Source organism: Panthera pardus, unplaced genomic scaffold (assembly GCF_024362965.1).
Source record: "Panthera pardus isolate Hobbes unplaced genomic scaffold, ASM2436296v1 HiC_scaffold_24, whole genome shotgun sequence".
Classification (NCBI taxonomy): domain Eukaryota; kingdom Metazoa; phylum Chordata; class Mammalia; order Carnivora; family Felidae; genus Panthera; species Panthera pardus.
In genome coordinates this window covers 26,474,261-26,497,055 of record NW_026526810.1, presented here as the reverse complement: position 1 = coordinate 26,497,055, position 22,795 = coordinate 26,474,261, and the positions used below count along the sequence as shown (strand labels likewise).

Below are 22,795 nucleotides of genomic sequence, written 5' to 3'. Positions count from 1 at the left end.
TGTGTGTGTGTGTGTGTGTATATATATATACATATGCACAATGGAGTATTACTCAGCAATCAAAAATAATGAAATCTTGCCATTTGCAACTACATGGATAGAACTGGAGGGTATTATGCTAAGTGAAATTAGTCAATCAGAGAAAGACAAAAATCATATGACTTCACTCATATGAGGACTTTAAGAGACAAAACAGATGAACATATGGGAAGGGAAACAAAAATAATATAAAAACAGGGAGGGGGACAAAACAGAAGAGACTCATAAATATGGAGAACAAACTGAGGGTTACTGGAGGGGTTGTGGGAGGGGGGATGGGCTAAATGGGTAAGGGGCATTAAGGAATCTACTCCTGAAATCATTGTTGCACTATATGCTAATTTGGATGTAAATTTTTAAAAATAAAAAATTTTTTTAAAAAAGTTATACACAGATTTTTTTACTGCCCAGGAGAGCTGGCATCCCTAACCACTGCATTGTTCAAGGGTCAACTGTATACTGAAATTGAATAATTAAATAAATGAATGGCAGATGGTAGGAGATAGCTTCCTTATTGTTAAAGTGGGAGTTTCTATATAAGGGGAGAAGGCTAGGATGATACATGTGATAATGTATTAGTTAGAAACATCAGTATGACCTCAGGTTTACCTTTATATAGATATACATGGATATATAAAAACATTTGTAGTATGTGACTATACATGGATTAGTAAACACACATGTATTTCCTTGCTCTGTCAAACGAGAAGGCCTGTAAAATGATTTTGAGATGAATCTGGCAAGATGAGAAGTGAGCTGGGAAAACATGGGAAATCATCACTCCCGGAAGAATGAGGCAATAAAGACCTTGATTATAGGAAGAAGCATGGTAGGAAATTAAGACCTTTGGCTCCTATTTAGACATGAATAGAAAAAAGGTAAGTATCCTTTTCTCTTCACTCATCCAGATATTCCATATTCAAATAAATAATCTAACCAAAATCTTAGTATAAGAAACAAATCTCAAATATAGAGGGAGAAACACTATTAATGGCTTAGAACATGATACAGTCTAGAGCGAAATACTGATCCTATCCAGCAAATTGAGGGATTATGGATATCTGGCCAAAGGGAGACAGGCAAGAAAACCCAAGCCTTTTAGAGATTCTGGTAATAGCAAAAATTCCATCTTTCCAAGAAACACCATAATAAAAAGCATTAACCCATTTACACCTAACCAAATAGTTACACAAAATTAAAAGTGAGCAGTTACCCCAGTATTTGAGAAATGACAACTGAAAATATAATCACTCACTTCTAATAATTCTGAGACAATAGGCAGAACTTCAGGATTACAGATATCTATGGAGTCATCCCGATATGTCTTCTTTTTATAACAGATATTACCCAAATGTAGTATTGCTGAGAGAAGAGAGAAAATCCTGTGAAAATAAAACCATAAATTACAGCTTGCTTATGTGCATTCTCTACACTTACTTCACTGCAAAATTCTAATCAAGCACATTAACCACTACAAATATGAAGTATCTAATCATTATAAAAGTAAAAAATATAGGAATACTAATTATAATAATAAAAATTATGTATATTATGTCAGGTACTTCACAAAGTGCTTTACATAACCTTACTTTCAGTACTATACCACTTTTCAAACATAGTTGTTAGAAGAGGACTTGCTATTGCCTGAATCTGCTATAGTGTTTCAAAATCCATACCTTTCTAAATGTTTTTCATCCTGCCTGGAATTGTATCCTTTCCCTACATTGTATATTTCAGATCTACTGCATCAGAAACTTTAAAGGCAAGTCCTTGGAATCTGTATTTTTTTAACTAAGTAGCTTAGGTGATCTTTCATTATTAGTTACATCTTTGAAATGTTTTCCTACATCATACTAAGGTGCCCTTGATAAATGCTTTTAAAACATACACTATGAGGGCATTAGGGTAAATTACCTGATATCAGGCCCCTCCTATAAAAACAGCATCTACATCTGGACACTCCTTTCCATTCTTCCCTCACATCTAAGAGGAACACACGACCCTTCTCCAGTCAACAACTAAACCTCTACTTGTGCTCTGCATCCTGGGAACTCCAGTTGACTCATTAATTTTATTATACCTATTTCCTATATCTTACCTGAACCTACAAGAACTTTCTACCAAAATAATATCATGTTCACTTTTCTCTTTAAATAACCCATCCTAGATCCTACATCTTCTCCTTCCCTTCACAAACAGGCTTTTTAAACTGTTAACTTACACACTTGTCTTCACTTTGTCATTCCCTGTTTACTATCACATTCTGGCATCTGACTCCATTAAAATATCTCATTGAAGCTACCAATGACCTCCATTAAACCACGAAAAGTATATTGTGTCCTAACTTACCTGATCCCTCAAAGGCATTTAACATAGCTGAACCTTCCATCTAAAAGCCCTTCCTAGAAATCCATACATATATACACATCTTTCTGGCTTGTCCCATTGTTTCCTTATAATAAACCTGTCCTACCTGTAAAATTTTAACTAGTGTGTTTTCCAAAAATTACTAAGTGTTCTAAATAAAATAAAGATACTTCTTTAGGAATCTAACCTATACATTCAAAATCCCTGAATCAACAACTAATTGATCTAATTTTTCAAACAATTTAAAATTTTAAATGTTTGAGGGGCACCTGAGTGGCTCAGATGGTTAAGCATCCGACTCTTGGTTTTGGCTCAGATTATGATCTCGTGGTTTGTGAGTTCGAGCCCTACATCGGGCTCTGTGCTGACAGCATGGAGCCTGCTTGACATTTTCTCTCTCCCTCTCTCTCTGCCCCTCCCCTGCTCACTCTCTCAGTCTCTCACTCAAAAATAAATAAAGTTTAAAAATTTAAATGTCTGAATCATTAATACGACTCAAATAAAACACAGGCCAATTATAAAGGAATAATTTATAAAAGTACTCTGGGTTAGAGAGGAAATTCAGTATCAACTGAATCATTATACAGACTAATGGAAGCCAAAATATATAAAAACACAAATTCATGGGCCATTTATTAAAAACTATTTTTAGTAGGAGTTTATGTAGTTGCTAATTACATTGTTTCAGAATATGGGGTTCAATAATCTGCACATTAATGTTTTCTCACACACAAATACATAATGCATAGTCTCCAATAATAAATGTTACATAACAATCTCATGTACAATGATTAAACACAAAAAAGATTTACAAATATGAATAAGAATCCCTGTTCTCAGAAAGCTTATAATCTTGCAATAGGAGAAAACACAGACTCAAAAACTGTAAGGCAGGGTATACTAAAATACTGAAGGCAGAAACAATACACAATTAAGAAAAATTTCACTAAAGAGACAGGACATGGGGTGACTGGCTGGCTCAGTAGGAAGAGTGTGTGACTCTTGATCTCAAGACCATGAGTTTGAGCCTCACACTGGGTATAGAAATTACTTAAACTTTAAAAAAAAATAAAAAGGGAAGACATGTACAGTACTCTAAAGCAAACAGGTTTCAATTAATATACCAAATTTTGGGCTGCCTACAGGGCTGTGTTAAGAATAATTCTGGGGGCGCCTGGGTGTATCAGTTGGTTGAGCAACCAACTTCGGCTCAGGTCATGATCTCACAGCTCATGAGTTCAAGCCCCATGTCAGGCTCTGTGCTGACAGCTCAGAGCCTGGAGCCTGCTTCGGATTCTGTGTCTCCCTCTCTCTCTGCCCCTAACCCACTCGCATTCTGTCTCTCTCTCAAAAATAAATAAACATTAAAAAAAAAAAAAAAAAAAAAAGCTGCTGATAAAAAAAAAAAAAGAATAATTCTGGATTAGATCTGAGTGCAGTGGAAAAGAATTTTGTGAATTATCAGCAGATAATTAATCATGGTCACAGGAGAGGGGAATAGCAGTACATATGATATGTTATCAAAAAAAGAACTGAAAGTATGTGAATGACTGAAAAAGAGATAAAGATGTGTCCTTCAGGGCACTTGGATGGCTCAGTTGGTTGAGCATCCAACTCTTGATTTTGGCTCAGGTCACAATCCTGGGGTCATAGGATAAGAGCCCCACATTGGGCTCTGTGCTCAGCACAGAGTCTGCTTGGAATTCTCTTTCCCTCCGTCCCTCTCCCCCAGCTTGTTTTCTCCCTCCCTCTCTCTCTCTCTCTTTCTCTCTCTAAATTAAATAAATGAAGGGGCACCTGGGTGGCTCAGTCAATCAAGCATCTGACTCTCAATTTCACTCAGGTCATGATCTCACAGTTTGTGGGATCGAGCCCCCCATCAGGCTCCACGATGACAGCTTAGAGCCTGCTTGGGATTCTCTCTCCCTCTCTCTCTGCCCCACCTACTCTCTCTCTCTCTCCCAAAATAAATAAACATAACTATTATTATTATTATTATTATTAAAATAAAATGAAGAAAAAAAATTTTTAAGTGGGTCCTTCAAGGAATTGGGAAAATACTGAACATTTAGAATACAACATACTGTTTTAGGACACACCATCAGCCTAGTTAAAATGCAAAACTTGTGTTAGGGAGTATCTGAAGATAATACTAAAAGATAAAGAAAGGTCAAATTAAGGCCAGGCTACTAAGAACATACTTTTTCCAGTGTTTTCCAATATGAAACACAGTGATATCAGAAAGTGTAAAAGACACACAATCCCTTGGTGTATGAGAAATATTTTATTTCCAATGTATGTTACCTTTAAAAAAATGAAATTCAGTTTCACTATTATTTAATATATAGACTGACACTTTGGTCCATATATGTCAATCAGGTATCACATGAGGTATGTTGAGGGACGAATATAATATAGCATGGAGGAACTATAGTGGTACTCTCATTTACTTAGTAACTTTCAGTGAAATGCAGTTTATGTGACTAATTAAATTGGCTTGCATATTTACATAATGTACTATTTGGCAAAAAATCATTTTGGCAAATAATCTAACTGAAGATCATACTAATGATGTAATCACAAGTAAACAAGAAAACAGCAGAGCTGTTATTCTACTTTTAGTATAAGATTAAAAGTTGACAATATAATCACATCTGACATAACTAATTCAATTCCTGTCTCAAAAAAATAGTTCTGTTACTTTTTTTTTTCTGGTGAGAGGTTATTTGTCTTTAATTTTAAAAAGTTTGTTTTATTTTAAATATAATTTGCTTCATCTTTATTTCAACCTTTTTACATTGCTATTTTGTTTATAATGAACAAAATATGTTTAGTACAATAGTACAGAAATAAATTTACAGAGGAAAAACAGGGAAATTATATTTTATTGAGAGGTACACATGCCTTAGGATTAGAGCTCAATGACGCAGAAAATAAGAAACTATAAAAATAGCATTATAAAGCAAGTTTTTAAATAAGGTCCATGGACAGGCTTTAGGAGCACCATGAATTCCCACAATTGCATGCAAATATTTATGGATGCACATTTTACAGGAAGAAGAGCTCCAACTTTTAAGAGATTTTCAAAGAATTTATAATTAAAAAAGCAATTCATAACAGGTCTTTTAAGTAATGCTTAACAAGGGAGAAGGAAGCACTAGCTCAGCAATATCCATTAGAAAATTCTTTCAAAGGACCAAGGAAGAGGAACTTCTTAACCATACATTGTGATTTGTTCTCTACCAATGGTATAGAGTACAATAAATAAACTCACTGTCTTCGTGTCTTGGGAAGAAATCCTACCATTTCCATGGCCAGTTGTAAGCGTTCAAAGTCATGCCTCAAATCTTCCCCCTCTACGGAGAAGCAATCCTGCTTATTAAAGAAAAAAGGGGAAGAAATCAAGATTACCTATTGAAATATAAGGTAGGCCACTCAGAAATAATAGTAACTTAGGTAAGTATACCTGTGTATAAAAATTAGAGCTGGTGAAATATTTAGACACAGCCAAATTCATTAGAACTCTTATGACAGGTTTGCAAACTCAACACATACCTACCAAAATAACAATTAAGTCACCTTTTTTTCTTCCTTTCACAAATCACCAAGGCAAGGATCTCAAAGCAACTTAAGATAAAGAGCTAGCAATATAAAATGTTCTGATACCAAGTTTGATTTTGAATGGTGAAGAGTCCTGAAGATCCGAAGCATTTAAGAGAGCTCAATTCCACAAACAAATGTTATTTAATCAACAAATATTTAATAAATACCTATCCCTATGCAAGATGCTAAACAAGATCCTGAGACACAAAAATAAATTTTAGAAAAGGCAGTAATTTAGTTGAGAAATGAAGCCTAGTTTTATATAAAGATGTTTATATCAGTATTAGATATAAAAATAGTTCCTAATGAAATAATATAAATGTGATTATCAATCAGCAAAAAAAGTATACGTGAAAATTAAAAATCTGCAAAGAATACATATTAGTGCATAAAAATAGCTGTGAACTACCAAATAAAAAAATACTACTTTTGTCGGGTAATCCTTGCATTTCAGTTACCAAAAAAGTCAAACATATACATAATCTGTATCTTTAAAATAACAAATAGGTTTTTAGAGCCCTTTACTGTTTTTGCTCACATTCCCTTACACCTACATTTTCAAACACCTCCTCACACATATTTACTTTTTGAAGATACTGTAGAAGGTTGCATCAAGTTCTCAATACATGCATTAACTGTTAATCTGTTTTATTCACTGAAGATCTCTAGCATCAAGTCAGTGCCAAGAAAAAAGTGGATAATCATTAAGGTAAATATATAGTCAGTGAATTACTGAACAAGTACTGAATTAGATGAAATATTCCTTTTTGAGAAAGTACTCATTTATTATTTTTAGACTATCAAGTATCTAGCATGTACACCCTTTCAACCCTGTAAGAATGAGTTAAACTAGATATAGTTTAAAATATAAACACAAGGAGGCAATTAGGGGTATATACATTCAATTGGGAAGAAAACAGGCTCAGAGATTAAATAATTCACCTAAATGACAGGAGTGGCCAAATGAAAATCAATCCAGTTCTAAATCCTCTGCACTCCCTCATGCAACACCAGTTGCTTGAGCTTATTTAATAGGATACCTCTTAATAGGAATTAAACCAACATAAAATGGGCAACAACTGGTCCCTTGTTAAAAGCAATTTTCTCATCACAGTTCTCCTCAGGATCATTTGTACTACTCCATTACATGTACGATAATACAGAACACATTACAAAACAATCCTTAACAATCCTCTCTTCTCGGGACACCTGGGTGGCTCAGTCAGTTGAGTGTCCAACTTCAGCTCAGGTCATGATTTCATGATTCTGCCAGTTGGAGCCCCACATCGGCCTCACTGCTGTCAGCACAGAGCCCCGCCTTGGGTCCTCCGTCTCCCTCCCTCTCTGCCCCTGCCCAACTCGTGCTCTCTCAAAAATAAATAAGACATTTAAAAAAAAAAAAAAAACATCTCTCTTCTTATAGTGCTAAGTCACATAAGTTCTCATAACTCAGAGGGACACAAAGTTTAGTTTGGCCCCAAATATACTCTGAGGAGGGCTAGGAAGATAAACCAAAAGATTCTCAGATTGACTGCTTGCTTTCATCAATTAACTTGTAAGAAAAAGCAACAGAAATTATTCAAACTATAATAGACTGAAAACATCAGCAACAGGCTAGTGAGGAAAGGTATAAAAGGATAGGGGCGCCTGGGTGGCTCAGTTAAACGTCCGACTCCGGCTCAGGTCATGATCTCACGGTCCGTGAGTTCGGGCCCTGCGTCGGGCTCTGTGCTGACAGCTCAGAGCCTGGAGCCTGTTTCAGATTCTGTGTCTCCCTCTCTCTCTGACCCTCCCCTGTTCATGCTCTGTCTCTCTCTGTCTCAAAAATAAATAAACATTAAAAAAAAATTAAAAAAAAAAAGAAAGGTATAAAAGGAGTAGAAGAATTTGGGTATAAAATTCTAAAAAGAAAAGATGGAGATAATGATGATCTCAAAGGTGGCAGCAACATTGGGAACATGTACTGTACATTTATGAAGTACTAATAAGCACTCTATCAAGCTGTTTATTAGATGCACTAATTTATTTATTTATTTTTTAATTTTTTTTAATGTTTATTTTTCAGAGGGAGAGAGAGACAGAGTGTGAGCAGGGGAGGGGCAGAGAGAGAGGGACAGAATCGGAAGCAGGCTCCAGGTTTTGAGCTGTCAGCACAGAGCCTGACGCAGGGCTCGAACTCACAGATCACAAGATCACGACCTGAGCCAAAGTTGGACGCTCAACCAACTGAAACACCCAGGCACTCCTGCACTAATTTAATACTCACAAAAGTTAAAGAACATTGTTATCCCTTTAGACAGACGATGGAAACAAAAGAGTTACGTGACCTGCTCAGGTTCTCAAATCTAGTAAATGGGTAAGCCAGTCATCAAGGCAGGTCTGTCTGCTTCAGAACCCAAATCCCGAAGCATGACTCAGACTAAATAACAGCAGATCAGTTCATAACGTCACAATAAGCTCTTTACAGGCAATCAAGTCTTACATTTACTATATGAGTCTACCAGTCTCCTACCTACTTCACAACAGATCAGTCACTTGATGTAATAGGTGAAAGGTGGAAACTTCTCAAGAGTGGCAAAACAGCATAATTTTTCCTACTAAAATTTATCAGAATCTATAAATTTAAATGTCTAAATTTAATTTTCCATAATGTTAAATCTGAAACCATAAATTAATTGATATATAATGAAAAGGTAATGCAATTAAACTTTGTATGAAGGAAAAAATTAATGTCCATAATTCCTGATCCTTCCCAACTCTCTGAAACAGTTGTATAATTACTGGAGGTTGTAAACACATGCAGTGAAAATTAAAGTCATGGTTATTTAAAGCAAGGACAAAGATATGTTTCCAGAAGGAATAGTTAATAAATTAGTTCATTAGTTAACAGATATAGACGAGTGCAGATTCTCAGCCTTTTATATCTGACCTCATTACAAAGGGAATGGCAGGAAAAAGATTTTTTATGTTCTCTTTATAATTACAAACTTGCCTTTATAAAATGTAACAAATAAAATTAAATTTACCTACTCATTTTATGCCCTTAAATCATACATCATATATGCCCTACATCATATATGCCCTTAAATCACTTAATTTAAACATATTATTTATCTTATTTATAAGAATTTCAATTCTTAATATTTGGAAAATGATAGCCTCTCTTGCTATTAAAAAAAATTCAAAGAAAAATGTACATGCATCCATCATGTGAAAAGACTGTTAACTGACACATAAAACAGGAAGACTATAACTTTTTAAAATAAACAATACATACTACTCACAACATGTGAGTAATGAAATCACTAAAAAAAATACTGAAAAAATATATCTCAAGGAAAAACACCCTGTAGTTCATAAGAATCCACATCAATGTTGAAATCAGGAATGCAAATCAATTTATTGTCAAAATAAATATAGACTAAACATGAGCAGCAAAAGAATAAAGTTTTAAAAAGTAAATTGACTGGTTTTTAATCCACACACTATACACATACAAATAAATCAATTCAAAGAAATTAAACATTAATTTCTCTTCTTTCCTAGAGTCTTTGTATTTCAGCTGATTTTCTTTCTAAGTCATGAGATAGATGCAAATGAGCAAGGTGAGTGAGGGTCCTTTAACAGGAACACAGAATATTTAGGTACTTGTACTGACCGGCTCAGAGTCATAGCAATAATCATCCCAGCTCTGTCTGAGGGGTTTCTTTGTTATCTGAAAGTAAGGCAGATTAGTTAGGTAGAAGTAATGGTTATTACTCTTCTCTAATTATCTCTTAGAAATAATATTCAGTTACCACTGCTGCTACCCAAAGAAAGTTATTTTGTGTAGCAGCATAAAACAAGAAACAACTAGGTGAACATTCAGATTCTGGGAGATCATATATCATTACAACGAATCCATACATGCTGTTGTCCAGCAACTCTGAGATTTGTATTAATTGATCAATCTTACATTCTATGAATACTGACCCCTTTAGGACAAGAATATGTGTGGTATGGACACCGATAAAAAAAAAAATCTGGAAGAAGAATTAATAAGCTCTGGGTTTCTATAATACTATCAGCTCATTTATGGGTAATTATTAGTTTTTAAAAAGAAAATATTTAATCACCCAAATATATGCAAATTGTTTAAACAGGGAAAAGAAAAAGGTCAGAAGCTAAATCAGTAACTTTTTAAATCTACTTAATTTTTATACAGTGGAAATGTTTAGTATTTATATCAAGAAGTGAAATTTTAAATCATCTTGAAATTGATATATTTGATAACAAAGCTATATTAGCTTATATAAAATAGGTAGTTTCAAAACTAAGAAGTATCATTACACAGCATGCTGTGTATCTTGGGAAAAGTCTAGGATACTCATTTCATAACCTTACTACAAACTATCATCAAATGTCAATTTCCTTACAAAAGCTCCATAAACATTTTTTAAATTACATTTATTTCCAAGGATATTACATCTTGTCTTGATCCAAAAAAACAAGGAATGTCTTTCTGTTAAGTGATCTACTGTCATACCAATTTCATTGATTTTGGTTCTAGAATTTTTGTTAATATGAGAAGTAATAAAATTGGAGAAACTACTGTAATGAAAAACTGGGAGAAATTACTCCCTAATTAGGGGTGAATTTTTGAGTTTCAGAGAAAGATACAAATTCTGTAAGTCATTCTTTTTGATGAATTTCATACTAAATAGGATCATTCACTAAATTAAAAAAAAATCATACTTTAAGTTAGTAGCTTAATATCATGCAAAGAGGCATATGTATTAGACTTCAAAACATACAAAAAAGTTTCAAGTAATCCCATGCAAAGGACAAACATTAATTATTAGTGACATTTAGCATGCTCTTGTCAATAAAAGGTAAATCAAGTGATTTACCAACTTGGAAAAGACCAACCCATTTTATTAAGGTGTAGGTATATATATAAACAGTTTATTATTCTCTGAAAGAGTCTCACAAAAAGCAAAGGGCACACATATAACTAACTTCTTACAACTGAAAATAATAATAATTTTTAAATTTGAGAAGCGCATCACATAACTTTTAGACGGCATGTATGAAAATGCTAGTTAATGTCTATTACCAGGTTCAGAGAACAAAGTATTAAGAAGAAAACTTTTCTCAAGAGCTAAAATTTAATAATGCCCAACATTCAAAATACTTTTCATGAATCCTCACCTGATTTAGATAATGATACTCTTCCGGTCGTTTAAGATGGAATGCTAATCTTTCTTCTTCATTTGCTCCTGCCAGGAGGTAATAAAATACATGATAATTCCTGTTGGAAACAGAGTATGGCTTTAGAATGGACATGATCTATAGTCATCATTTATCAGAAAAAAAGAGCAAATGTTAATAAAATGTTTCAACTTTGCCTCATTTTTAAAAAAATTTTTTTAGTGTTTATTTATTTTTTAGAGAGAGAGAGACAGAATGAAAGCGGGGAAGGAGCAGAGAGAAAGGAGACAATCTGAAGCAGGTTCTAGGTTCCGAGCTGTCAGCACAGAGCCTGATGCAGGGCTCAAACTCACTAACTGTCAGATCATGACCTGAGCCGAAGTCGGCCGCTTAACTGACTGAGCCATCCAGGCGCCCTGGACTTTGCCTCATTTTTTAATGCAAAAGTGGTAAGTTCAATATTTTAAGTATTACAAAATAAATGATGTTTTGGATGCTAAATTCAAAAGAGAGGGGTGAAGGCAGCTATAAGGCAAAGGTTAAGACCTGAAAATTCTCTCCTTCATAAAACCAATTAGAAAACTGGCAAATTTGTCAGAATCAACTTTTTCAGAACTCTAGAAAATACCTCAAAGCTTAAAGCAATCCAAGGAGTGTTTACATAAGAAAAACAGCCCAATCTCAGTAAAAAATCCAACCTTTGTAGCCTTTTAACTTGCCCTATTCCATCTCCTGTTCACCAGATCCATGGTAGCCTTCAAAACCACTAGCTTATAATGGTGATGGACACCAATAGCCTGGCAGCTTTCAAAAGAGAGCAGAACAGAGTTAGAGCTCATTGAAAAGCCTCATTCTCTGAGAAATATCATTATTTAAACTATCTGGTGGTTCCCTGGAAGAAGCCAGACAGTTCAAAACTGCCTTTATTGACATTACTCACACTTAGCCCAGTGTGAAAACCTTTTCCCCAGGGGCATTGGTAGAAAATTATAGGCAATTTTTTGAAACATATCAGCTACATTAAACAATGAATAAATGCTGGGACAAACAACAGGTTAACAAAAATTTAAAGGGAAATATGATCTCCACACCAGCTTTTAATTCCAATTAAAATTGGAATTAATTCTATATTCTAATATTCTAATTCTATATTCTAATTCTAATTCTACATTCCTAGGAATCGAGAAGGCCATGCACATACGTAAGGCTGTGCACATGCCCAGGGCTCCATGTCTTCTTGGCAAAGACCAAAGAGGGTACTGAACTCTCACCTCTGGCTAACCTTGAAGGGATACACATGCAGGAAGTAACGGCAAAGGCAGAATTACAAAATGCCTGAGTGTACATCATCAGGAAAATACAAATCAAAACCACAATGAGATACCACCTCACACCTGTCAGAATGGCTAACATTAACAACTCAGGTAATAACAGATGTTGGCGAGGATGTGGAGAAAGAGGATCTCTTTTGCACTGCTGGTGGGAATGCAAATTGGTGCAGCCACTCTGGAAAACAGTATGGAGGTTCCTCAAAAAACTAAAAATAGAACTACCCTATGACCCAGCAATTGCACTACCAGGCATTTATCCAAGGGATACAGGTGTGCTGTTTCAAAGGGACACATGCTACCCCCATGTTTATAGCAGCACTATCGACAATAGCCAAAGTATGGAAAGAGCCCAAATGTCCATCGATGGATGAATGGATAAAGAAGATGTGGTATATATATACACAATGAAGTATTAGTCGGCAATCAAAAAGAATGAAATCTTGCCATTTGCAACTATGTGGATGGAACTAGAGGGTATTATGCTAAGTGAAATTAGTGAGTCAGAGAAAGACAAAAATCATATGGCTTCACTCATATGAGGACTTTAAGAGACAAAACAGATGAACACAAGGGAAAGGAAACAAAAATAATATAAAAACAGGGAGCGGGACAAAACAGATGAGACTCATAAATATGGAGAACAAACTGAGGGTTACTGGAGGGGTTGTGGGAGGGGGGATGGGCTAAATGGGTAAGGGGCATTAAGGAATCTACTCCTGAAATCATTGTTGCACTATATGCTAATTTGGATGTAAATTTTAAAAAATTAAAAAATTAATTTTAAAAAATTAAAATAAAAAAATAAAATCTATTTTGATATCAAAAAAAAATAAAAATGCCTGAGTATTAAAGGAACGAATCAATACAAACAGAATGCCCTGAGGCAAAGACTGAGAGATTTACAGTTTCTAAGCATTTAATCAAATCACTAGCTGACAACTAAGCTAACCAAGCAGATACTTGAATGGCCACACTTAGAGACTTCATGAAATTAGTTCAAAAAGTCACGATACAAACATAAAAACAACCACAAACAGTAGGAACAGGAGAATCTCATTTCGAGAGCTGCCACACAATTATTTTAAATGTCCAATTATTATTTGAAATGTCCAATTTTCAAATAAATGTATGAGGCATGTAAAGAAACAAAGTATAGCACATACAAAAGAAAAAACACAATCAATAATAACAGTCCTTGAGGAAGCCTTGGTACACAAGATTTTTAATCAACTATTTTAAATACGTTCCAAGAACTGAAGGAAACCATGTGAAAGAACTAAAGGAAAGTAGAATAGGGTCTCATCAAATAGAGCCTATCAATAAATATATAGAACTTAAAAAAATAATCAAAAAGGAATTGGAATTGAAAAATATAATAACTAAAATGAAAAACTACTTAAAAGCACTCAACAGCAGACCTGAGTGGGCAGAAGGCATCAGTGAACCTGAAGACAGGTCATTTGAAACTAGTCTAAAGAGAAAGAAAAATTAATGAAGAAAATTGAACAGAGCTTCAGATATCTGTGGGACACCATTAAGCAGACACCAACACACGCATAATAGGAGTCCCAAAAAGAGAGGAAAGGAGCAAAAAGAATATCTGATAAACTAATGATCAAAAACTCTCCAAATGTGATGAAAAAACAACTGCACATCCAAGAAACTCAACAAACTCCAGGGAAAAAAACTTGAAGAGATTAACATTTAGACAAATTAAAACTATTTAAACACAAAGACAAATTTTCAAAGCACCATGAAAAGATATGCTAATCAAGGAATCCTAATAAAAGATTTCTCATCAGGAACCATGGCACCAGAAGAATAACACACTTTTAAGTACTGAGACTAAAAACACTACCAATCAAAAATTATATGTCCAACAAAACTATCCTACAAAAATAAAGGAGATGTTAGGATAGTCCCAGATAAACAAAAATTAAGAGACTTTATAGCTAGCAGATGGGTCCCATAAGAAATGCTACAGGGCCTTTTTCTAGCTGAAATGAAAGGAGACCAGACAATTTTCAATTAAACGTGAAGAAATAAACAGCACTAGTAAAGGCAACTATGTAAGTAAATATAAAAGATAGCATGTATTTAAGTTTTTTGTCTGTAACTCTTTTCCCACCTATTAGATCTCAAAGACACCAGCCAAAAAACAATGACCAATCTGTATTGATGGATCTACCATTATAAAGATGTAATTTATATGATAATAATAGTACAAAGGAGAGGGAAAGGAACAGAGCTACACAGGAGCAAAGTTATTTGTGCATTATCAAAATTAAGTTATTACTCCAAAGAAGATTGATAAAATGTTAACTGTAATTGCCAGGGGAAGCATTAAGAAAATAACTTAAGGGGCGCCTGGGTGGCTCAGTCGGTTGGGCATCCAACTTCGGCTGGCTCAGGTCATGATCTCACGGTTCATGAGTTCAGACCCCACGTCAGGCTCTGTGCTGACAGCTCAGAGCCTAGAGCCTACTTTGGATTCTGTGTCTCCTTCTCTCTCTGCCACTCCCCAACTTGTGCTCTCTCTCTCTCTCTCTGTCTCTCAAAAATAAATAAATGTAAAAAAAAATTTTTTTAAATAAAATAACTTAAGAAATATGTAATAAGAGATGCCAACAGTACACAGAAAACATCTATTTATCCAAAACACAGCAGTAACTGGAGAATAGAAGAACTAAAACATCATAAAAATATATAAAACAAATAGCAAAATAACATTCATAAATCCTATCTTAGCAATTATATTAAGTATAAATTAATTAAACACTCGAGTCCAAAGATGAGTAAAATCAACTATATGCTATCTACAACCGACACACTATAGATTAAAAGATACAAAAAGGCTTAAAGTAAAAAGGATGGAAAAAATACCATGCAAAAAAAATAAGTGAAAGAAAGCTGAAATGTCTATATTAACATCTGATACAATAGACCTTAAGACAAAAATTATTACTAGCTGCAAAGGACATTTTATAATGACAAAAGGGTCAATTGGTCAAAAAGATGTAACAATTCTAAATATAAATACATATAAAAACAAGCTTCAAAATACATAAAGCAAAAACTGAAAGAACTGAAAAAAGAGGAAAAAAAAAAAACAATTCAACATAGTACTGAGATATTCCAACATCTCACTTTCAATAATAAACAGAACAAGACAAAAGATCAACAAGGAAAAAGAAAACTTGAAAAATACTAACAACCAACCAGACCTAACAGCCATCTATAGAATACTCCATCTAACAACAGCAGGATAATTACCCATGAAACATTCTCCAGGTTAGAAAATGTTAGACTATCTGGGGTGCCTGGGTGGCTCAGTCAGTTAAAGTGTCCAACTTCGGCTCAGATCATGATCTCACAGTTTGTGAGTTCAAGCTCCAGGTCAGGCTCTGTACTGCCAGATTGGAGCCTGAAGCCTGCTTCAGATTCTGTGTCTCCCGCTTTCTCTGCTCTTCCCTGTTTCTGTGCCCAAGCGTGCTTGTGCACTCACTCTCTCTAAGATAAATAAACTTAAAAAAAAATGTTACACTATAAAACAAGTCTCAATAAATGTAAGGGGACTGTAGCATCTGGGTGGCTCATTAAGTGTCTGACTCTTGATTCTGGCTCAGGTCATGATCTCACAGTTCATGAGTTTGAGCCCCCCACATCAGGCTCTGCGCTGACAATGCAAAGCCTGTTTAGGATTCTGTCTCTCTCCCTCCCTCCCTTTCTCCCTCTCAAAATAAATAAATAAAGTTTAAATAGGGGTGTCTGGGTGGCTCAGTCAGTTAAGCGTCCGACTTCAGCTCAGGTCATGATCTTGCACCTTGTGAGTTTGAGCCCCACATCATGCTCTGTGCCTGAAGCCTACTTAGGATTCTGTGTCTCCTCGCTCTGTCCCTCCCCCACTCGTGCTGTTTCTGTCTCTTAAAAATAAAAAACCTTAAAAAAATTTTTAATAAAGTTTAAACGTAAGGAAACTGAAATCATACAAACTATGTTCTCTAACGACCTTACAATGAAATCAAAAACCAATAACAAATTTCCAAAATTCAAAAATACAGAAGGAAATTCACAAACACACTCCTACATAACAATGGGTTCAAAGAAGAAATCACATAGGAAATTAGAAAATACACCGAGATGCATGAAAACAAAAATACAACATGCCAAAACATGGGAACCACTGAAGCAATGTTCAGTGGGTCTTTATAGCTAGCTGTAAACCCATATTAAAACAGAAGAAAGAACTCAAATCTAACCATTCACCTTAAGAAGCTTAAAAAAAAATTTTTTTTAATTTAAAGAGGAGCAAATGAATCCAAAGCAAGCAGAACAAAGTGATAAGCATGAGAAGGGAAATAGGCAACAGGAAACTGAGAAAAATCAACCAAAACTTGGTCCTTTCAAAAAATCAACAAGATTGACAAACTCTTATCTAAACTGACCCAAAAGGTGGGGGAGATTGCTATGGTCTGAATGTGTGCGCCTCAAAGTCCTATCTTGAAATCTTAACCCCAAAAGGTAATGGTATTAGGAAGTGGGGCCTTTGGGGTTGATTAGGTCATGACAGGTAGAGCCCTAATGAATGGGATTAGTAATGTTATAAAAGAGGTCCTACAGAGTTCCCTATCCCATTCCACCACATGAGGACCAAGCAAGAAGGTATGAGTAATGAACCAGGAAGAACTCTAACCAGAATGCAACCATGCTGTCACCTTGATCATTGACTTCTCAGCTTCCAGAACTCTAAGAAATAAATTCCTATTGTTTATAGCCTTCCCACGTTGAGGTATTTTATTATAGCAGCCCAAACAAAGATAGGAGTAAACCTCAAATTCAAGAAGAAAAGGGGAAACATTATTACTAGTCTTTTAGAAATAAAAAATATTATGAGGGAATACTATAATTTTTTTTTGTCAACAAATTAGATGAACTAAATGAAACAGACAAATTCCTTGACAGATAAAAACCTTAAAACCTGGCTAAAACGGAAACAAAAAATCTACAGAGACTTATAATAACTAAAGTGTTTGAATTAATAATCAAAACTTCCCCCAAAACCCCAGAACCAGATGGCTTCGCCAGTAAATTCTACCAATCATTTAAAACAGTATTAACCCAATCCTTCCCAAACTTTTCCCATCTCATTTTATGAGACAGTATTATCTTGATACCAAAACCAAAGACATCAGGAGAAAAACAAAAAAACTTACAGCAATATCCCTTATGAATACAGACATAAAAAAATCCTCAACAAAATACTAGCAACCCAAACGCAGCAACACATAATAAAGATTATACATCTATCCACAAATAGAATCCAGAAAAATAATAGTGAATTAGTTTATAAACTCTGGATCTTATTTATCTCCCTCCCATTGTTGAAACCATGCTATATCCCTACCATTCCATTAAAATGTGTTAGAAAAAGTTACTAATAATCTTCTCATGGCAGTATCTTTTAGCTCTACAAATCTTTATGAAGCTATTCCCTTCCTAAAACTCCCTTCCCCTCATCTCAAAAAACTTCTAATTTAAATTTCCTCATCTGCTAGCCACAGAAAAATTAACAGTCTTGAGTTCTAGTCCTAACCTGGAAGGTATTCATTACAATAATTTTAGCTATTAATTACTGAACTTTAATTATATATAAGGACCACACTAAGCACTTTACTTTTTAAATTTTTTTTAATTATTTTATTTTTTTTATGTTTCATTTATTTATTTTTGAGAGAGTGGCAGAGGGGCAGAGAGAGGTATACAGAGGATCTGAAGCAGGCTCTGCATTGACAGCAGTGAGCCAGATGTGGGGCTTGAACTCAGGAACCATGAGATCATGACCTGAGGTGAAGTCGGACGTTCAACTGACTGAGCCACCCACACGCCCCTATTTTTACTTTTAGAGAGACAGCAAGCTCAAGTGAGGGATAGAGAGAGAGAAAGAACCCAAGCAGGCTCCATGCTCAGCACGGAGCCTGATGCAGGGCTCAATACCACAACCCTGGGATCATGACCTGAGCCAAAATCAAGAGTCAGACGCTCAACTGACTTAGCCACCAAGCTGCTCCTAAACACTTTATAAATGTTATTTCATTTACTCCTCCAAATAACTCTTGTCTTCTATCTGTATAATGGGAATAAATATCAAAGAAACAGATGCCAAAGGCATAGTCAATATTCGAATGTAGGCCTCTTTTTTTTTTTTATGTTTATTTATTTTTGAAAGAGAAGGGGGACAGAGCATGAGTAGAGGAGGAGCAGAGAGAGAGAGAGGGAGAAACAGAATCTGAAGCAGGCTCCAGGCTCTGAACTGTCAGCACAGAGCCCAACGCGGGGCTCTAACTCACGAACTGTGAGATCATGACCTGGGCTGAAGTCAGATGCTTAACCGACTGAGCCACCCAGGTGCCCCTGAATGTAGGTCTCTTTAACTTCAAACTCTGATTCTTAACTTTATTTTGGCTCATTGTAGCATGAAGCAAATTATTTACTGCTCTTACATTTGGGGTCTTTCTTTCCCCTGACATTTGGTTTCTTCATCCGTACAAAGTTACAGATATCATCTCTGAAGTCCCGTATACTTCATATATTATAACAAAATTAAGTGCCTTATTAAAAATTTTCTCAAATTAGAAATAGAACACTAAGACATGGGGAAAAGCCCAAAGGCACAATGCTCACAAAAAGCAATAATCTGAGATACCACTGTTTTCCTGTTTGGACAGTTTGCCTAGAATTTAGAAGGGCAACAGTTCCACGTGCAGGCACATCTTGAAGATAATTGTTTGTGGGTTTCAGTTCCAGACCACTACATACAATAAAGCAAATATCAAAATAACATGAGGCAAATAATTTTTTTTTGTTTCCCAGTACATATAACAGTTATGTTTACACTACACTATAGTCTTTTCAGTATGCAATAGCATTATGTCTAAAAAACAATGTAAATACCTTAATTTAAAAGCACTGCATTGCTTAAAAAAAAAAAAAAAATGCTAACCATCATCCAAGCTTTCAGCTAGTTGTAATCATGGATCACAAATCATGGTAACAAATATAATAACAATGTAAGAGTTTGAAATATTCCAAGAATTACCAAAATTTGAGACAGAGATACAAAGTGATCAAATGCTATTGGGAAAATGGTGCCAAAAGACTTGCTCAACACAGGGTTGCCACATATTTGTAAAAATCACAGTATCTATGAAGTGCAATAAAACAAGGTATGCTTGTACCCGTTAAAAACAACTCCTAGCAGCCTCTGAAAAAGTGCAATGTTCTGCCAGTGATAGTAACAGCAATTATACATAAAGGGATTACACAGTATAAACTGAATTAAAAGTCATAATATACAAACATCCTAAAAGTTGATCCGCATAATACAAATGTTAACTTAATTAAATTATACTAATAAAAATCTGTACCGTTCATTATGCTCTTGATAAACGAGTCTGGACTTCTCCAGTAGATATTTTTCAACATAGGCACTAGAAGAAAAATAAAATTGGTTGATATAAACAATAAAGCTTAAGGTAGATAAATACTGTTTCATAGAAGATGCAAAAGTACAAAGAATACTATCCATATCATTTTAGTACATTTACCATTACAACTGTTTTATAAATGCTGGCAATGTTATCTGCGTTAAATTCATAAACTCGTTAAGTCTTCGGCAGAGGGGAGTCAATAAATCAAAATAAAGTCACAAGTTCAAAACATGGCACAGAAGACCCACCCATGGCATAGACTTTACTTTCTTTCCAGGTTCATATACCACTACACATTCTTTTCAAAATATTTTAAAGTTTATTTATTTTGAGAGAGAGAGAGAGAGCATGAGCAAGGGAAGGGCAGAGAAAGAGAATCTGAAGCAGGCTCCACATTCTCAGCATGGAGTCTGATATGGGGCTCGAACTCACCAATGTGAGATCATGACGGGAGCCCAAACCAGGAGTCGGGATGCTTAACTGACTGAGCCACCCAGGCAACCCTTTGTGTTTTTTTAATGTTTATTTTTTGAGAGACAGAGACAGAGACAGAGACAGAGAGATAGAACACGCACTTGAGTGTGAGCAGGGAAGGGGGTAGGCAGAAAGAGAGGAGACCAAGGATCCAAAGCGGGCTCTGTGCTGACGGCAGAGAGCCCAATGCAGAGCTCGAACTCACGAACCGTGAAATCATGACCTGAGCTGACATCAGACACTTAACTGACTCAGCCACCCAGATACCACGCCACTGCACATTCTTTCAGATATTATACTTTCGTCAGATGCCTAAATAAGGCTCAGACACATTTGTTAACATACTCATGCTACTACCACATTCTGGAATCTATTCATTTATTATTTACTCAGTAAGTATTCATTAATTTGGCACTGTACTAAGCACTGTTCAAATATGAAAATACTGATGTACTATCTATTCTCAAGAGGCTTACAAACTAGTGGAGGAAATATGTAAACAAGGAGCTATCATACTGAGTTGGTATAGGGTTTATTATAGAGCAATGACCACGATATTATGGATATACCAAGAGAGATAGGTAAGACTCAATCCAAGAAGGAAAAAATTACATAAGGAACAATTCATATAGAGGTGAGTTCCCAGCACATAGTAAACATTCACAAAAACTATTTGATGACTGACTAAATGACTCTAAAATCTGAAAGACTGACCAGAAGAAGGCAAGGAGAACTGCACTGTATAAACGCATAAAAGGAGGGTACTTAACATCAAGGAAGATAATTAGTTAACATGGCTAAAGAATGAGACAGACAAGTGGAGTGGATCAAGAAGAACCAATATACCATATGCCAGAAGAATGGATTTTATCCTAAAAGTAATGAGAAACTGAAACATAAACATCTGATACGTTATTCTCTTTATCCAGCCTGTACCCCACCACTTCAAGTCTTCAATACCTATTACCAAACTGAAGCAATTAGTTAAGCCTCCACTGCAAAAGAGGCTCCTATGGTCTGAAATTTAAAAGCTTTAGCCTACTAAATCCAAATTACTTAGCACAAACCTCTGTGGGGTCAAAATCTGACTTTGGAGCTTTTATTGCCATCAGTTCCCTCCCACTGCATGCTCAGTATTTCAGTCACTCCCACATACAGGTTATTTCCACAAGCACACCATTCACTCCTGACTGCATTGTTCATGCTCTTCTTTCCACTTTTAATTCTACAGTCTATACCCACTCTCTATCCAATAGGTTCCATCCATTGGATGGAAATGAAAATGAAAATGAAGCTCAAATGTGCCTTCTTTGTAAGCCCATTATCACTACCACTACCAGCAATTAAAATGCATCATTTCCTCTGAATAAACATCATCACCTCTAAACTACTAAAACAGGGTCTTATCTGTATAAGATGGGACAAAGGGAACTAACATAAACTAGTATGTTAAATTCTTTTATTTTATTTGACTATGTCAACATTTAGTTGACAATGTTACATTAGTTTCAGGTGTTCAGGTGTACAACATAGTGATTCAACAAGTTTATACATTATACTATGCTCACCACAAGTGTAGCTACGGTTCCTCACTACTACAGTATCAATGACTATATTCCCTATGCAATGCCTTTTATTCCCATGACTTACTTATTCAATCATAACTGGCAGCCTTCACTCATTTTGCCCATTCCACCATCCTCCTCCCCTCTGGCAACCATCAATTTGTTCTGTGTGTTTATAGCTATAAATCTGCTTTCTGTTTACTCATTTGTGTTTTAGATTCTACATAGTATATGAAATCCTTACACCCACTCTGCATGGCAAATATTACTGCCTATTTCATAAGTGGAGAAACTGATGCTCAAAGATATTAAGATCATGCAGCTAGTAAACAGCAGAACTATGACTGGATACCAGATCTATTTTAACTAAAAGCCTCTCTCTTTCAGCTATACCAACATACTCCTAGACATCTCTCCTTCCTCCCCTCCAATCCATAAGTTATACTGCTCTGAGAGTTATTTACCTATAAAATAAGATCTACTCATTTTATTCCTCATTCACTGTTGCTCATACTAAAGTATGTATGGGTAAACTGATGTTATATCTACCTGGGACTGTTTTTTAAAATACATCAGCAAAGAAAAAGAAAAAAATAGATGGAAGTATATATGGCAAAATGGGATAACTGTTTAATCAAATGGGCATTCCTTTTACTATTCTCTTTACTTCTATGTTTGACATTTTATATAATAAAATTTTTAAAATCTCCTTCCCAATGTCAAAAGGATAAATTATAAA

The 22,795-nt window shown here is 35.1% G+C and overlaps 1 protein-coding gene across 14 annotated transcripts in view; it reads right to left on the bottom strand.

The window, feature by feature from the left end:
* Positions 1-22,795, bottom strand: part of MYO9A (myosin IXA) — a 282,783-nt gene that overhangs the window by 198,938 nt on the left and 61,050 nt on the right. For 10 of the 14 annotated variants that reach the window (XM_053888877.1, XM_053888879.1, XM_053888875.1 and 7 more), the window contains 5 exons: positions 19,955-20,017; positions 11,200-11,299; positions 9,668-9,724; positions 5,681-5,781; positions 1,295-1,421 (listed from right to left, as the gene is read on the bottom strand). In XM_053888877.1, coding sequence (XP_053744852.1) covers positions 1,295-1,421; positions 5,681-5,781; positions 9,668-9,724; positions 11,200-11,299; positions 19,955-20,017 — 448 coding nt within the window. The remainder of the gene's footprint in view (positions 1-1,294; positions 1,422-5,680; positions 5,782-9,667; positions 9,725-11,199; positions 11,300-19,954; positions 20,018-22,795) is intronic. The other 4 variants (XM_053888880.1, XM_053888889.1, XM_053888888.1 and 1 more) reach the window with 2 other exon arrangements.